This window comes from Aedes aegypti, chromosome 1 (assembly GCF_002204515.2).
Source record: "Aedes aegypti strain LVP_AGWG chromosome 1, AaegL5.0 Primary Assembly, whole genome shotgun sequence".
NCBI classification, from domain to species: Eukaryota; Metazoa; Arthropoda; class Insecta; order Diptera; family Culicidae; genus Aedes; species Aedes aegypti.
In genome coordinates, this window is record NC_035107.1 from 149,855,506 (window position 1) to 149,870,406 (window position 14,901).

Here is a 14,901-nt window from a genome sequence, read left to right on the forward strand (position 1 = left end):
ATTTAAAGAAAAATATTTTGAATTCGAATAGAACAGAAATGAGCAGAATTTTCAAGATCAAAGTACGTCCTGACGGAAGTACTAATATAGTATTTATATGAAAAATAACCTGCGCCTTCATAGAGTTGTTTATTTAGTCCACACGTCATATTTTAAGATCAATATAAAAAGAAATGCTTTATTTTCAGAAGACATCTCAAAGACAATCATCAAAATTGGGAACACTGCTGTAATAAAATCGGATTTGTTTTCAGTGCTTTATTTTCATTATGTGTTATTCTGAGATAACCTATTAAAATATTCGAAGAAAAGCGCTTACAATTTGCTGTAGATCGATTAGTATGCGTACATGATTTTAAAAGTATGAGATTTTTTTCATAAAACGACCATAAAGAGTAGAATTTACACCTTAGAATCAATTTAAGCCACACGATTCTACTCTGTATTATACAAATATAGTTTCTTTAGCGATACAAACCAATTTTTAACACGCTTTTCACTTTACTTTTTTTGCTGGGAGTAAAATGATGGTGCATCGGCAAATTTGGCCATAAAGGATAAATCACTAGAGTGTCCTAGTTTCCTTTAACTCTACCTTTAGTGGAATAATAAAGATTATCAACAAATAATTTGTTCATAAAAATGAGGATTTTTGTTTTGCGAAAAAAAATGCTTTACTTTGGCGAATACTTGTTCTTAAGAGTTTTTGGAAAAACTATTTAGTTCCTCAACCAACTCCGCCTTGTTCTCCTTTAGATTTCGATTGAATAGATTGGTTTAAATCTTCTCCGTAACGTCAAACGAGGCTTCTTTTGACATTATTTCCACATTCTTCAACTTTGAGGATTTGTAACTTTTAGAATTAAAGATAGATATGAATAATTATTGCATTTACGTATAAGTTGTATATGTACGTAACAAATGTGCAAAATATGAGGCAAGTCCATCAAGAAATAACAAAAATGGTTGAATAGCGAAAAAAGTGTGTCCTTCAAGACATTGGACATTTTCACAATTTGATTATGAAATGACTTTTCCTTATAAACTTCAAACTGATGCTATAGATTATCGTCCATTGTAATGTTATTGAACGTTTTTTCATTGATAAACATTATTTAGAACATTGCAAAGCTTGTCCTTTGAAGGAAGCACCACACTAGACAACAGACTAGCATGCAACGCCCAGTGGCACAGTCGAAATACTTTCCTGACGAAAAGTTTTTCGGACTGCAGTGGGAATCGAACCCACACTCCTTGACTCAATGCGGCTAAATGCTTGGTAACATTAATCGCACGGCCACGAAGCCCACATAAAACAATTTTCAATTTGCAGTATGAAATTTAAACTTTAAATTTCCTCTTAAACGGAAGAATCAGTTACGAATGCTTGATTTTAAGTTGACATAAACGAGCGATGTAACTACTAGGTACTGCGATGATTAATAAGTTATGTACAAAAACTGTCTTTTCTTTTCTTACTGTAATATGAACGATATGTAGAAGGATCATATTAATACCTGTAACTAAAAAGTAATTTTCATTAAATCGCAATCTATGAAGTAAAGTTTTGCAAGATTGTAAAGAGCAGTGCTGGGAATGGTAATAGTAGTAGGCTTGAATTTCGCAAAAATCACGTGGCTTTCCCAGTACAGTAGTTTAAAAACGTGAATCTCATCGAGTAGCCTATATTGGGTGCATGAATTTTCTAAATCGTTAGTGTCATTGAAGGCTCTAAATGCGGGAAATGCAGCGGGAAATAGATCATTTTTCTACAGTAGTTTTGGGTTGCCCTTAGCAACGGGTGTTTTGCAATTTTGAAGGCACTTTGCCTACATCAGCGATAGGCGTGAGTTTCACTGGCTTCGCTGACTGCGATTGGCTTTGTTTGACTGCTGTAGAATGAATTTCAGATTTTTTCCCAACCCTGGTAAAGAGTAAAAGTTTGCTTTTGTAATATTCTTTTAGCTTCTTAGCAGTTTAGAGCTGGCTCAAGAGTAGTTTATTTTAGCAATTGATGATGCTATTCTTTTGTACTTCAAATTTTTGTAAAATATGACGGAAAATATTTTATTTAGTGATTATGTTGTGAAATTGTCATTGGTACGCATTGAAATATGTGTGTTTTATGTCTATTCACTTTTCCAAATATTTATTTTATTTTTTTTTATGATGTGAAATATACAAACCAAAACATTATAATCAAATAAAAGTCGTAAAAATCACAAGATTTTTATGAAACATGACGATTTGATAATTTTTCGATGGTCCCAATAACTTTCTTGTTTATCCTGTTATTGTTGATGTTGTTCCAAAAAAATATCATGCCTAGTGGTAGAGCATATATTGGTTAATAAAAGTGCTGAAGACACAATATTGCTCAGATTAATATTTAGGCTGCAAATAAATACAAAAGGTGAGTGTCCAAAGTAGCCCACGGAATCGAAAGTAGCCCCGTTCGACGGTACTAGTTAAAAAGAATATAAAACACATGCGACAAAACTCAGTTATGCTATGCTAAGTTGTTATGATAAAAGGTCAATAATTTGTATCTTTTTCTTTTTATTAAGAGGTCAGTTTTTTATGCACGACTTTAACGTTCGTTTACCAATATTTTTTCTAAAGGATTATTTTCTGAAAGATAAATTTTCAAATTCAAAGATGATAAAAAGCTATACAGCCTTGAAACCCCTGAGAGCGCGTTTTTCTCTGCTTAAGGTGAAGATAAATCGAAGCCATACCTCAAATTTTCAGGAGCACAAATCTGCACTGGTCACTAGCTACTGGTTGATTAGGGTTTTAGCTCAAACTAGTCACTGGTCGATTAAGGTTTTAGCTCAAACGGGCGTTCGGTTTTCCAGATTTGTGCTCTTGTAAATTTGATGTTTGTCTTCGATTTATCTTCACCTTAAGAAGTTTTGGTACCGAGTTTTGAAGTTTATCCTAGATCAGGCAGGAAATTTAAGAATACGATGCACATCAGAGATTCCTTGAATTTTTCTTAGTCGACATTACAGCATTGAAGCCGTACAGAAGTTGTCGTGCTGAGTTGCGTTTCTCATGAAATTAGAAAAAAGAGCTCAATATCTAGAAATTTAATGCATATCCGTCGGATATTTTTGCTACATAAAGTTTCTCGACTTCTAGATTGCACAGATAATTAAATAAGGCCAAGAATCTATATAAAGAAAAATGGAACCTCTCACAAATGATTAACTTTATGTTGACAATACCAGGGAATCCGTGAAGCTTCAGAATTATCCATCCTCATATTTGACCTTCGTTTAACCGAGATTTGCACACTGCACAGCCGAGTAGTCAGCAAACAAATTTCATGAGTTCTCAGGAATCAAGAGCAGAGCATACGGATGGAAAACAATGAGCTCTAGCGACAAACAATACAGTATTTGAAAGGTCTAAGAGGGCCGTGGTTCTCGCGAAAGCATTATCTCAACACTCCAACCGGCCAACGCATTGCAGATATATGAACCATTCGATGTATTGTTTGTCGCGGGAAAAACAGTTTGTCTGATGGTGTAACAAGTCGTGATTTACCTGAATCATTACAAATTTGACCAATATTTTCTGCTCAAACCATGCCTGATAGATTTGGCGATCACAATAAGTACATTACGAGGCAAATATATCTTCTATCTTCTATACAAATAAAAATGGAATGGTGTTTGTATGTCACGAAATGGTTTGAGAAAGGGCTATGGGATTTTGAAAATTCTTTCAGAGTTATATTCTTGAAGTGCTCCGACCTGTTTGTGTGTATAAAAACTTCAGGATATTCACCGGGAAAGTAAAAAAACGGGAGTGAACGGAACTGTCAGTTTGCTTGAAAAGTTTCATGACGTTTTTCAACAGCCTACTTGATGACAAGACGAAGTTTGCCGGGACAACTAGTCATCAACAAAAGCTGAAACAATTTCAAAAAAGATTACATTTTGGTTCACGAACAATTTATCGCTAGCACCAAAGGCAGAATATAAATTGACACTGAATTGAAAAAAACCTTAACACTGAAATGAAAAATATAGGGTAAAAGCACCGGTTTTGGCCAGCCTTAGAGAAAATGTCAATAAAAAATAAATGGGAAGCCGTATTGATACTACAAATATGTCAAATGCAAGCTTTCAATCCATATTATGTGTGTAAAATATCGAAACTGAGCTAAAACTATTTTTTCGCTTTGAAAATCCCGTTGGTTAATATAGGCCAACGGAACCAGTTTCGGCCCGAGATTTAACTTCGGTTCATAAATTAGCCAATTGCATTGATTTCTCACGATATAGGCCAAATTAGGAGTGCCCTGGCCAAATTAGGTGTATGGGAGTTATAATTATTAGGAAAAAAAAAATAATTGTTTTTCTTATGTTTTGAATCAATTTGGACGAGTAAATGAATGTAGCTCTATCATATGAATGTGATCTACTGAACACAAAGGGTTTCATGCTGATTGGCTATGTAAAACGGTGTATAATCCACTATGGCTACAACTGGTGTATAGCCAAAACCGGTGCTTCTACCCTATACCAAATCACTTGTATGAAATAAACATTTGTTTTCTTTCATTTCAGTGTTTAGTTTTTTATGTTATTCCATGCGAAGGAGGAAAAATAGATAATTACAATCCTCACCAAAACTTTTCCAAATCTCAATCAAATTTCAACAAATTTGCTGAATAGCTGCACGTTTTCTGCTACGGCTATCTGGGTTCCTTTTCCAACATATAGGTCTTATCAAAAAGAGTGATAAATATTCTCACCAAACTAACTAAACTAAACGTAAGAAAATACCAAACATTATTGAGAAAGCCTACGACTTAAATAATTTTGTTGAGTAGCTCACACACCGATAATCGGATTTCGAGTTGTAATGTCGTTGCTCAGCATCGATGTTTCATGGTCGATTTGACTTGCAGGGCTTCGTTGTGGTGTGGATTGTTGCTTCTGCTTTTATTTGCCTATTAGGGTGCTGAAAGTTAGATGCAGTTAACATATGCGATAAATTATGTATAGATATTCCTCTAAAAGAAGTTTTGGCATTGCATCCCTGAAACAACTAGACAAATTGAATTTAAACGTTTAAAAAATTATTACGATCAAATATCTCAAATTGTAAAGGAAGTTGAAGCTTATGCACAAAAAGGAGTTTTGGACGTTCATCCCTCAAAATAAGCCCAGGGTACTCTATTGAGGTGCATAAGCGCTTTCATCTGAACCCACAACGTTTTGTATCTGCTGGAGGTGATTTTAAAGGACGGCCATCGTAGTAGTCGTAATATATACTTTAAAGCAGCTGTATGGCTTCCTTATGTATAATAATGCAGCATTAGAATATTGCTCAAAAATAAATTACTAATATAAATTGCTTCATTTTACATTTCTGGAAAATATCAAATTCAAAGCTCATATAAATTTCAATAAATTCAACTAAAGTAAATCACTTTCAATTCTAATTGCAGTTGCTGTTGACTTTACATCGACAAGTATACAGGGTATGTTCAATTTATTTTTCATATGATACATAATTTACGCACACAAATCTATGTATATACTAACTTATTATAGTTTCCTGTATGGTATGAAAAGGATTCCAGTAAGCCGTATTTCTTCAGATAAAACAGCTTCTTATCAGATTTCAATATTGCACCAAAACTTTACAGGCACCAGCCTTATATAAAAAAACAGCGTTTTAAGGTTGTGAAGTGATACATTTCAAAACATTATTTTGTATGTTTTATATATTTTCCTGGTTTGGCGGGGAGGGGTCAGTTAGGTTCCAAAACAAAAACGCTTGGTTGCGCCACTGTTTCAAACATACATCATCAAAATGTAATGTCTAAATTCATATTTGTAGTTTATTTTTTTACGCTACAAATATGATAATATTTATCAAAAACGGGTAACATATCCGTCGCTGTATTGGCTTGTTGACACCTGAAATAATTGAAAACATCGTTGAAATTCCTTCGAAATTGAGGAAATACCACCAAAAATGCTGAACCTTGTCTCGTTTGTACAAGTAGTTGCGGTAAAGTGTTTCTTTAATCCCATAAGAAAACAACGGAAGGAACACTGTACCAATAGTGGAGGTATCGTTATTTACTAAGTTGGTTACTGCGATGAATTTTTTTTTTTTCGTTAAGGTGAAGATGAGTCAAAGCCAAACTCCAAATTTTCAAGAGAACAGATCTGGAGAACCGAACACCCATTTGAGCTGAAAACATAATCGATTGGTCACCACCAGCTAGTGATCAATCGATTAAGTTTTCAGCTTAAACTGATGTTTGGTTCTCCAGATTTGTGCTCCTGAAAATTTGAGGTTTGGCTTCGATTTATCTTCACCTTAAATGCCCGATGATTTTCGTAACAAGAAAAATATGTACATTTATTGAGCTTCTTGGGTCTTGAGCGAGTTAATAAGGTTGAGTTGTGCTTAATACCTCCACTATTGGGACATCTACCCTAGTACTAAATTCGATGTTCAATTACTATTTTTTTGGTTTTTTGAAGATGTTCTGTTGGGTTTTATGATTTCTAAAGTTCTGGAGTTGATTCAAACTAACACCAAAAAAGTAATGCCTTTCCATAACAAACTTTATCATTAATAAAATTGTGTAATGTTTTTTTATAAGAAAATAAATGTGTGCAAAACAAACGCTGATTTAAGTTGGTTGAATGCAGGTAAACCTGGTGTTTAAATCGACACATTCTAAAATTCGGCCCTTGAAAATTTCATTTGATCGATTGAGCTTTACAGACACGTTTCCTTATAACTAGTAGATTTATGCCATATTTTTTTTCTAAATTAGTTAAAATGAACATGTAACAAGCATTAACAGATTGAATAAATTACAAGCATGATTAGTTTTTATATTTGTTCGCATATGCAGCGTACAGTGAAAACACTAGCATAAACTTTGGTATTTTCATACTGAATATATTTTGGCTTCTATGTTTTTTCACTTTGGCTATGAATAAAGGATTTTTTTCCGATGTGAACAAGAAATGTCAATCCTCAACCAAAGAGGAGAAAAATTACATCACATTCCCATCATCATTAGTCCTGGTCCTGCATCGGAAGAAATCTTTGATCAAGCGAGAATGTCTATTCCCTGCGGGAAAGTGGGAAAGAAGAAAATAAGCTCAATCGATTTTGCCCATGCAAGGAATGATAAATGACCAGTTCTCTTCTCCATGATACTTAAAACCAGCTGAATTTCGTTGGCCAAATGAAAACAAACCATATACTACCACATCGACCATTACCAATATGCTTCCTTACTTGTGGATCTAGTAATCTGCTACTAACGTGAGTGAAACCTAGAGGCATTGCATACAAGCTTACATTAATGGGTGGAAGACACACGTATACAAACATAGCACGTGTCTCTGCTTGTAAGTATGAAGATGCAGTATTCCAACCGTCCAAGCAAGTCCACATGAGAGAACCAATCGGAAAAAGTTGACGCATTGGAGTTAACTTCTGAGAGTCAATGGGTGAAGGTGGAAGTAAAATGGCATGCAAAGTTGAAGCTTGAGAATCAGCACGATGTGGTAGATAATCATCCGTAGTATGAAACGAGTCTTGGAGACGTGTGAATGAGATATGCATATAATTATATGCACACATCACTATCGTCAGTCTGTATAAATAATATGGTTTCTAAGGCAACAGGCAAAATAACATAAGAGCACTTACACGAGACATCAACCAACACATAAAATTGGCCTACTTGGATGAAGGAGCTAAGCGAGAGACATTGGCTTCAGCCATTGGTATCTATGGTAACATACCAACGCTTCCAACATCGCCGCCATCACACAACTGCTCAATGGAACGGCAAACTGGTTCCGAGATTGCTTTCGCATTTCAGGCTCTCTGTGTATATTACTAACAGAAAATCTTTACTTTTGCATTTTGTAGGGTCGGTGTACCCTTAGTAGACAGTTCCCTATAGTCTCAAATGACCAGACGACCTGGATTGTGCGGAACAGTACCGGATTCGAGTAGTCTGTATCGCATTTCCCGCGTACCGAAAAACTGCCTGGATTTGATCATTTGACCAACAATCATTATTTAAATGAAGGTGACTTTTTTCGTGATCCCAATATAGGTACTTACACAAAATTTTGTATGTTATTTATTCTCATGATTGGCAATTAAACACAAAATGCAGGCTACTTTAAAGTGATTACTGAGACGAACATGAAAAAAGCTCCCATTAAATTGTAATCGCATGCTAAGGTTTTATGCTTTCAATGTCGGTTTTATACATTTACATTTAAATACGAAGTGGTTCATAAAGATCTCTACGCAGTTTCAACAAAATATTTCAACGAATTTTTGATTTGTGGACTTGGAAATTATTTTGTGATTCTTGAGTGAATGTAATAGAGCTTCGATTGTTCTGTAGAGTTGATTGAAAATCAGAAAGAAGAACCACGTACATTTCGAGAAATATTGCCATAATATCAAACGAAAAAGGTTTGATTTGTTTAATGATTTTAAAGATGTTCTTTGTGGTGCTATTGGAAACATATAAAATAGCGTTGTTTTTGTCCCGGATTAGGGCAAAATATATATGGTCACTTTACTTTTCACTTGATTTTTCACGGTCGTTTTCAGAAACGTGAGCTTTAATTTTGAGAAGGTTGAGATGATTGAAAATATAACTTTTTGGCAGTTGTATTAGATTTGATTGTCCCTATTGTAACACATTGCATTACTAAGTAAAAATGATCGATATTTTTTCGCAGCTCAGCAACACTTTAGCAAACGAGATAGCATTGATTATCAATTGTAATTCGACTATTTTTATTTACGGTCGACTCTCCATAACTGGATGTTCATGGGACCATCGACCTCTAAAATTATCGTGTTATACTTAGAATATACCGACACAAAAATCACAAAATCGAAGGAACAAATTTCTGTATTTCCAATACATTTATGATCACTTCTTTAAGAAAGCAATATTATTTTGTTGGTAGTATTTTACAAACTATTATTTGAAGCTTTTTTTGAAAAGTTCGAAAAATCATGCCATTTTTACTGACCGACTTTTTTTTATTTTTATAATTTTCAATTTTGCAAGTATTTATTTACCTCCAAACAAGCATTAAACCAAGTTTCTTCAAACAAGAATGATTTTAAAACATATATTTCGAGTTATGGATAGATATTTATCTCTAACGTGACATCGACTTGTGGAGACATCGAGTTATATAAATATCGACTTATGGAGAGCACTATGTATGGAAATTTGAAAGGGACCGAAAAATCCGTCGAGTTATACAATATCGAGTTGAGGAGAGTTGACTGTATACTTAAATTTTATGTTTCAAATAATTCGAATAAATAATAAATAAAAATAATAACTAAAAGTGAATTGTAGTATATTCCGCAAAAAGGATTAATGTATTAGGCAGAAAATCATTATAATGTTCAAAAATTTCTGTCATTTCAATGTACAGGTCGGACTCGATTATCCGGAGTATCGATTTTCTTTTCACTCCGGATAATCGAATCCTCCGGATAATCGAATCACTAAGAAAAAAATTTAAATCTTTGACAAAAGAACTTAAATGTTATCTTTTTTCGTTATTTTATTTATATGATGCGGTGGCATATTAAGAATTTTTTTCTAGGAACAGTAGGGGTCTTTTTACAAGAAAAAATAAATTGACCGGCATACACAAAAAAAAACACTTTTTCAAACTCCCCTTTCCTTAAATACGTTCTAAACTGCAAAACCTTACATATTGTATATTGCAATACCAAATTATTTCAGATTTATGCATAAAAATTGAAAAACAAGAACATCAAAAAACAAATTCCGGATAATCGAGTCTAAAATTCCGGATAATCGAATCCCGGATAATCGAGTCCCCGGATAATCGAGTCTCCGGATAATCGAGTCCGACCTGTACATGCATAAGGAATATAGATAAAACCTATAAGTTCATTAATATTAACCGAGAAAAGGCCTGGCAGTTCAGTATTATAATTGATCAATTTATCTATTAGTCCCGGCAAACTTAATCTTACCACCAAGTAGGTGGTTGAAAAATGTCATGAAATCCCTCATACTATATGACAGATTAGTTTTCTCCTGTTTTCCCAACTATCCCAAAGACTCTCCTAAACTTGACACAATGAAAGAATGGTTCAAATCTGTTATCCCGTTCTCAGGCCATTTCGTGACATACAAACACAATTCCGTTTTTATTTATAAATAGATTATTTGATGCTCTCACACCCTAAGATAGTTCGGTCTATTTAATGATTTTCACTACCAATACCGGAACATGTATTGTTTTTACCAGTTAATTTTCTGGATTCGAAATGAGGATGAATCGAAGCCAAACCTCAAATCTTACCGAGCACAAATTTGGCCGTTTTGCTATAAATCATTGCAAAATATTTTTTGACATGATGATTCGGAGCTATTCAGATAAGAACCATTGATTCAAAGTTCGATTCGTCCAAAAATGAATGAAATAAATAGTTTCGATTATAATTTAAACGCCCTTGCACTATTAAAAGAAACTATTTTCTATTTAACCACATAACGTAAGAATTGAGAACTTTTTTACACCAATGGAATCTTTTGATACTTGATACTTGACCTTTAAATTTGATGACTGAATGATGGATATTACAGGTAAACTTGAATTGAAGCTATACTTCAAATCTTCAAGAGGACAAATCTAAAGAACCAGATAGTCGATCAAGCTGAAAGTTTCACAACAGGTACTCGCTGGTTGTGATCATTCGAAAATGTTTTCAACTCATATCGAAGTTTCATTTGTGCTTTTGAAGATTTGAAGTATGGCGTCAAACTTAAACTAATCTAGCTGCTGATAAGCATCATGGAGATCATGAAAAGTTATAAGTGAAGATCATGTAATAATGTATAGGAATGTACTATAAACTCGCTAACATGATTGCGGCACAGCACTCTACTGCCCATAAAAGCATAACTGTCGCATATGATTTTTCGAACCACCACCTATTTTAAATCGCAACATTGATGTGGGGGCCTTCCTTAGCCGAGTGGTTAGAGTCCGCGGCTACAAAGCAAAGCCATGCTGAAGGTGTCTGGGTTCGATTCCCGGTCGGTCCAAGATCTTTTCGTAATGGAAATTTCTTTGACTTCCCTGGGCATAAAGTAGCATCGTGCCTGCCACACGATATACGAATGCAAAAATGGCAACTTTGGCAAAGAAAGCTCTCAGTTAATAACTGTGGAAATGCTCATAAGAACACTACGCTGAGTAGCCGGCTTTGTCCCAGTGGGGACGTTAATGCCAAGAAGAAGATGATGTGTTATTGTGTGCTTTACTACGCATATACAAATTACCACACTTTGTTTGAAAATGTAGTAGAATAGTAGTTTACGGAACAAGTTGCAGAATGATGATTTTTACAGCACGAGTTGTAAATTTATCCTACGAGGATTGCCGAGTTCTAAAAATCGAGTTCTGCAACGAGTTTTGCAATTTCGTAGAAGACCACTTGAGGGTATCAGAAATTATATAGGAATGCATTCACCATTATTTTACAATTTCTGAAAAATTGTTGTTTTATGATTCACTAGAGGTCCCGGCAAACTTCGTCTTGCCATCAAGTAGGCTGTTGAAAAACGGCATGCAATCGCCCATACAAATTGACAGATAAGTTTTCGCCCATTTGCTCAACTATTTGGGAGACTTTTCTAAACTATTTTTTTTACACGAACACGTCGGAACCCTAGACGAATACAACAGTGAAAGAATTGTGCAAATCCGTTTACCCGTTCGAATGCCATTTCGTGACATACAAACACCATTCCATTTTTATTTATATAGATTACGCAACTCAAAACAGTTGCGTAATGAGAAAGCGTTGCGTAATGAATCATTACAGCACTGATTTCAGTTGCGTAATGACTATTCCCGCACTGGATACTTCACTGCAGGAAAGTAGGCCGGTCCATGACAGATTGGCGTGAGGAAAAACAGTCTATTACGATGAGTAATTGCAAAAAAAAATAAGTTGATTAATGATGATAAATCAAGGCATAGCAGTCTCATACGAACTTTTGAACCATATAGCAACAGCAAAAAAAAACCAAACTGGTGGTAAATAAATATAATATGCACAAAAGTGCAATTAAAATCAAGATCATTTGTATAAGACGACAAGTTTCAAACTTTGAGTGCTATTTTCTCAATACCTACTTATTCTATAGGCTTTTATAGGCAGTCTAGATCATGAACAATTTGGATCAAGTATCATGCCAAATTGTATCATATCAATATGAGAGTTACACATCAACACTTTCGAAAGCCGTTTTAAAAAAAGAAATGACAATTTACACCGTCTTCAGCCAAAGGCTGTACAGACTGAACGATCACTAACATTAGGCAACGGACAACACGAAACACCCAGTAGTCACGTGATAAATTTTTCGTTTGACGAAAAGTTTCCACCGACTGGAGCGGGAATCGAACCCACACCTCGTAGCACAATACGCCTGAACGACTGACGCCGCTAACCGCACGGCCACGAAGCCCCTTTTAGAACAACAAGCTGTCATTTAGCAGATTCCATGTGTCCTATGGAAAGTGGCCAATAAATATGTTCAATCAAAAGCCTTAATTACGCATTTTATTCAAAACTATACAATTAGTTTATCCATACGGGTGTGTGTATTTCAGCATTTTCTAAACTCCACTGGAATGATGACGTTTATTTATACATTCAGATGATGTAAAAGCTGGCCATCATTATCATATGATTAGAGCTATGCTTTCTTGCGTCTATATAATATTTTTGACTCACAGAAGCATAGGCAAGGCAACTATAATTAAATCAAATTGTACATTACAATATTCCAAGTTTCAATATAGCAGGCATTTCAAAAGAAAATTTTGGTTTAACTACATTCCATTCTCTCGAGTATTCCTCTCATGCGGCTCCTTTTACTTCCAATCTTGCACCCCCTCCTTCACATCTCCTCAACGAATCGACATGTGCTTCACGGACTTTACCAATTTTTCGTCTGCGAGCCTAAATGGTACGTTTAATTACTATAATTGATTGGCATATAATATGGTAGATACGTCCAGAGTGTAAGCAAAAAAATAAAAGAAAAAAAAACAAAGACTTTTTGTGAGATTCGTTTTTCTTCACCAGATCTGAACACTTAAAAAAGCCTTTACTGATGGCCGGACAGCAATCAGTGCCTCGCCAGACAGTCTGTGGGCTTCACCATGTTGAGTTGTGAGAAGTAAAATGCTGTACGGCTATTGTGTTGTGATGGCTTGTTTCACTCTTTCGTTGGTATAATTTTCAGTACCATCACTAGATAACTGTAATTACAGTGCCTGTTTCGAATCCAATATGAAAATTTACTGATCCTAATCATACTGAAAAAGAATCTATACGAAATAGCCGCTAATTTTGATCATTCTTTTCAGAACAATTTTCGAATCACGTTGTAGACAGATGATTTGATCGTTTTAAGTGCTGAATAATTTACAATTTAATACTAATACAAAATTCAAAGCAACACTAGTTTTCATTTAGCTGAATTCACTATATTTGTTAATGAAAACTAAGGAAATAAAAAAAACACTCGAAGCTTGATATGAAAGTATAATAATAATTTGTCACATTCCAGGAAAAGACGCATAAGATTTTATTTTATTTTTACTCGACTTTTCTCCATTTAGAATTGGGATAAATATTAATATTCATTGAACTTTTCTAACACAAGAAAATGCATTTTGTTAAATTTAACTAATAACTCAAATAATTCATTTTCGAATTAAATAATTTTCAAGTACGCTTATCATGACCACATTAGGCTATTTAGGAATAGAGAAATTTGATATGTGATGCGAAAAATGCAATGCCTATCCCACAACCTTCTTTCACAAATCAATCCATGCTACGCACTACCTTCTCTTGAATTCTATATGAAGATCTAAGAGTGTCTGCTTAACTACAAACATAAGTTACCGAGACACATAAAATATTTAAACCGTATGCTTAACGTGAAGTATGATGAAAAACCTCGCTCTGGAGGTTTTTAGAACGCAACAAACATTGTAATATGTGGCATTTATTTTAAACATTTAATTATAAAGTGTACCTTCTGCATAATTTACGATCAATCAAATAACATTTAATTGTCGATAAAAAGCGAATACGAAGTATAAAAACTTAAACGCTGACTGAAAAGCAAGCCAAAGCCATTAGTCATTAAAAGGCTGTTTTATCCAGCGAATAAACCAAGAAAATTTAAGGCGGAGCCAAACAACGATTCAAAACACGATGGAGCAACGAAGCGGCACCAGTGAAAGACAAAAAAGAGCAAATGATTATCAGCCTACTACGATCGTGCGAGATACTACCATATAAGATCAAGATCACTTTTATGGCCGTAAAGCACCCATATATTGTTTATTTAAACATTTGATTTTGATGAGAATTACTCCGAAGCGTATAACCGAAAAAAAACTCGATCATGATTATTTAATTTGGAGCCATATTGGAGTAACTTAGTCTTTATTTGCAGAATTGACTATTTGATCATATATGCATTTGAAAGGGTATTTAAGTCGATATTTCAAAAAGAATCACAGTGGTAGGGAAAGTGTACCAGTTATGGCCATAGTGGTTCCCTATTGCCATTTTGATAACTTTCACATTTTAAATCTTTTTGAATGCTTTACCATCAAGATATATCTTAAATCTAACTACTACAACACACAAAAAAATCCAAAATTTGAAGACATTAAAGTAATCACGTATGGCGAAATACGGAACCACTATGTCCATAACTGGTACACTTACCCTATATCTGAATGTTTGCTGTCCAATTTTTATAGTACAGGTCGGACT

At 34.4% G+C, this 14,901-nt stretch overlaps 1 protein-coding gene across 1 annotated transcript in view; it reads left to right on the forward strand.

Moving 5' to 3' along the window:
• LOC5575091 (homeobox protein homothorax) overlaps window positions 1-14,901 on the forward strand; it is a 395,064-nt gene that overhangs the window by 156,063 nt on the left and 224,100 nt on the right. Inside the window, exon 6 of the mRNA XM_021838571.1 lies at window positions 5,468-5,500. Coding sequence (XP_021694263.1) covers window positions 5,468-5,500 — 33 coding nt within the window. The remainder of the gene's footprint in view (window positions 1-5,467; window positions 5,501-14,901) is intronic.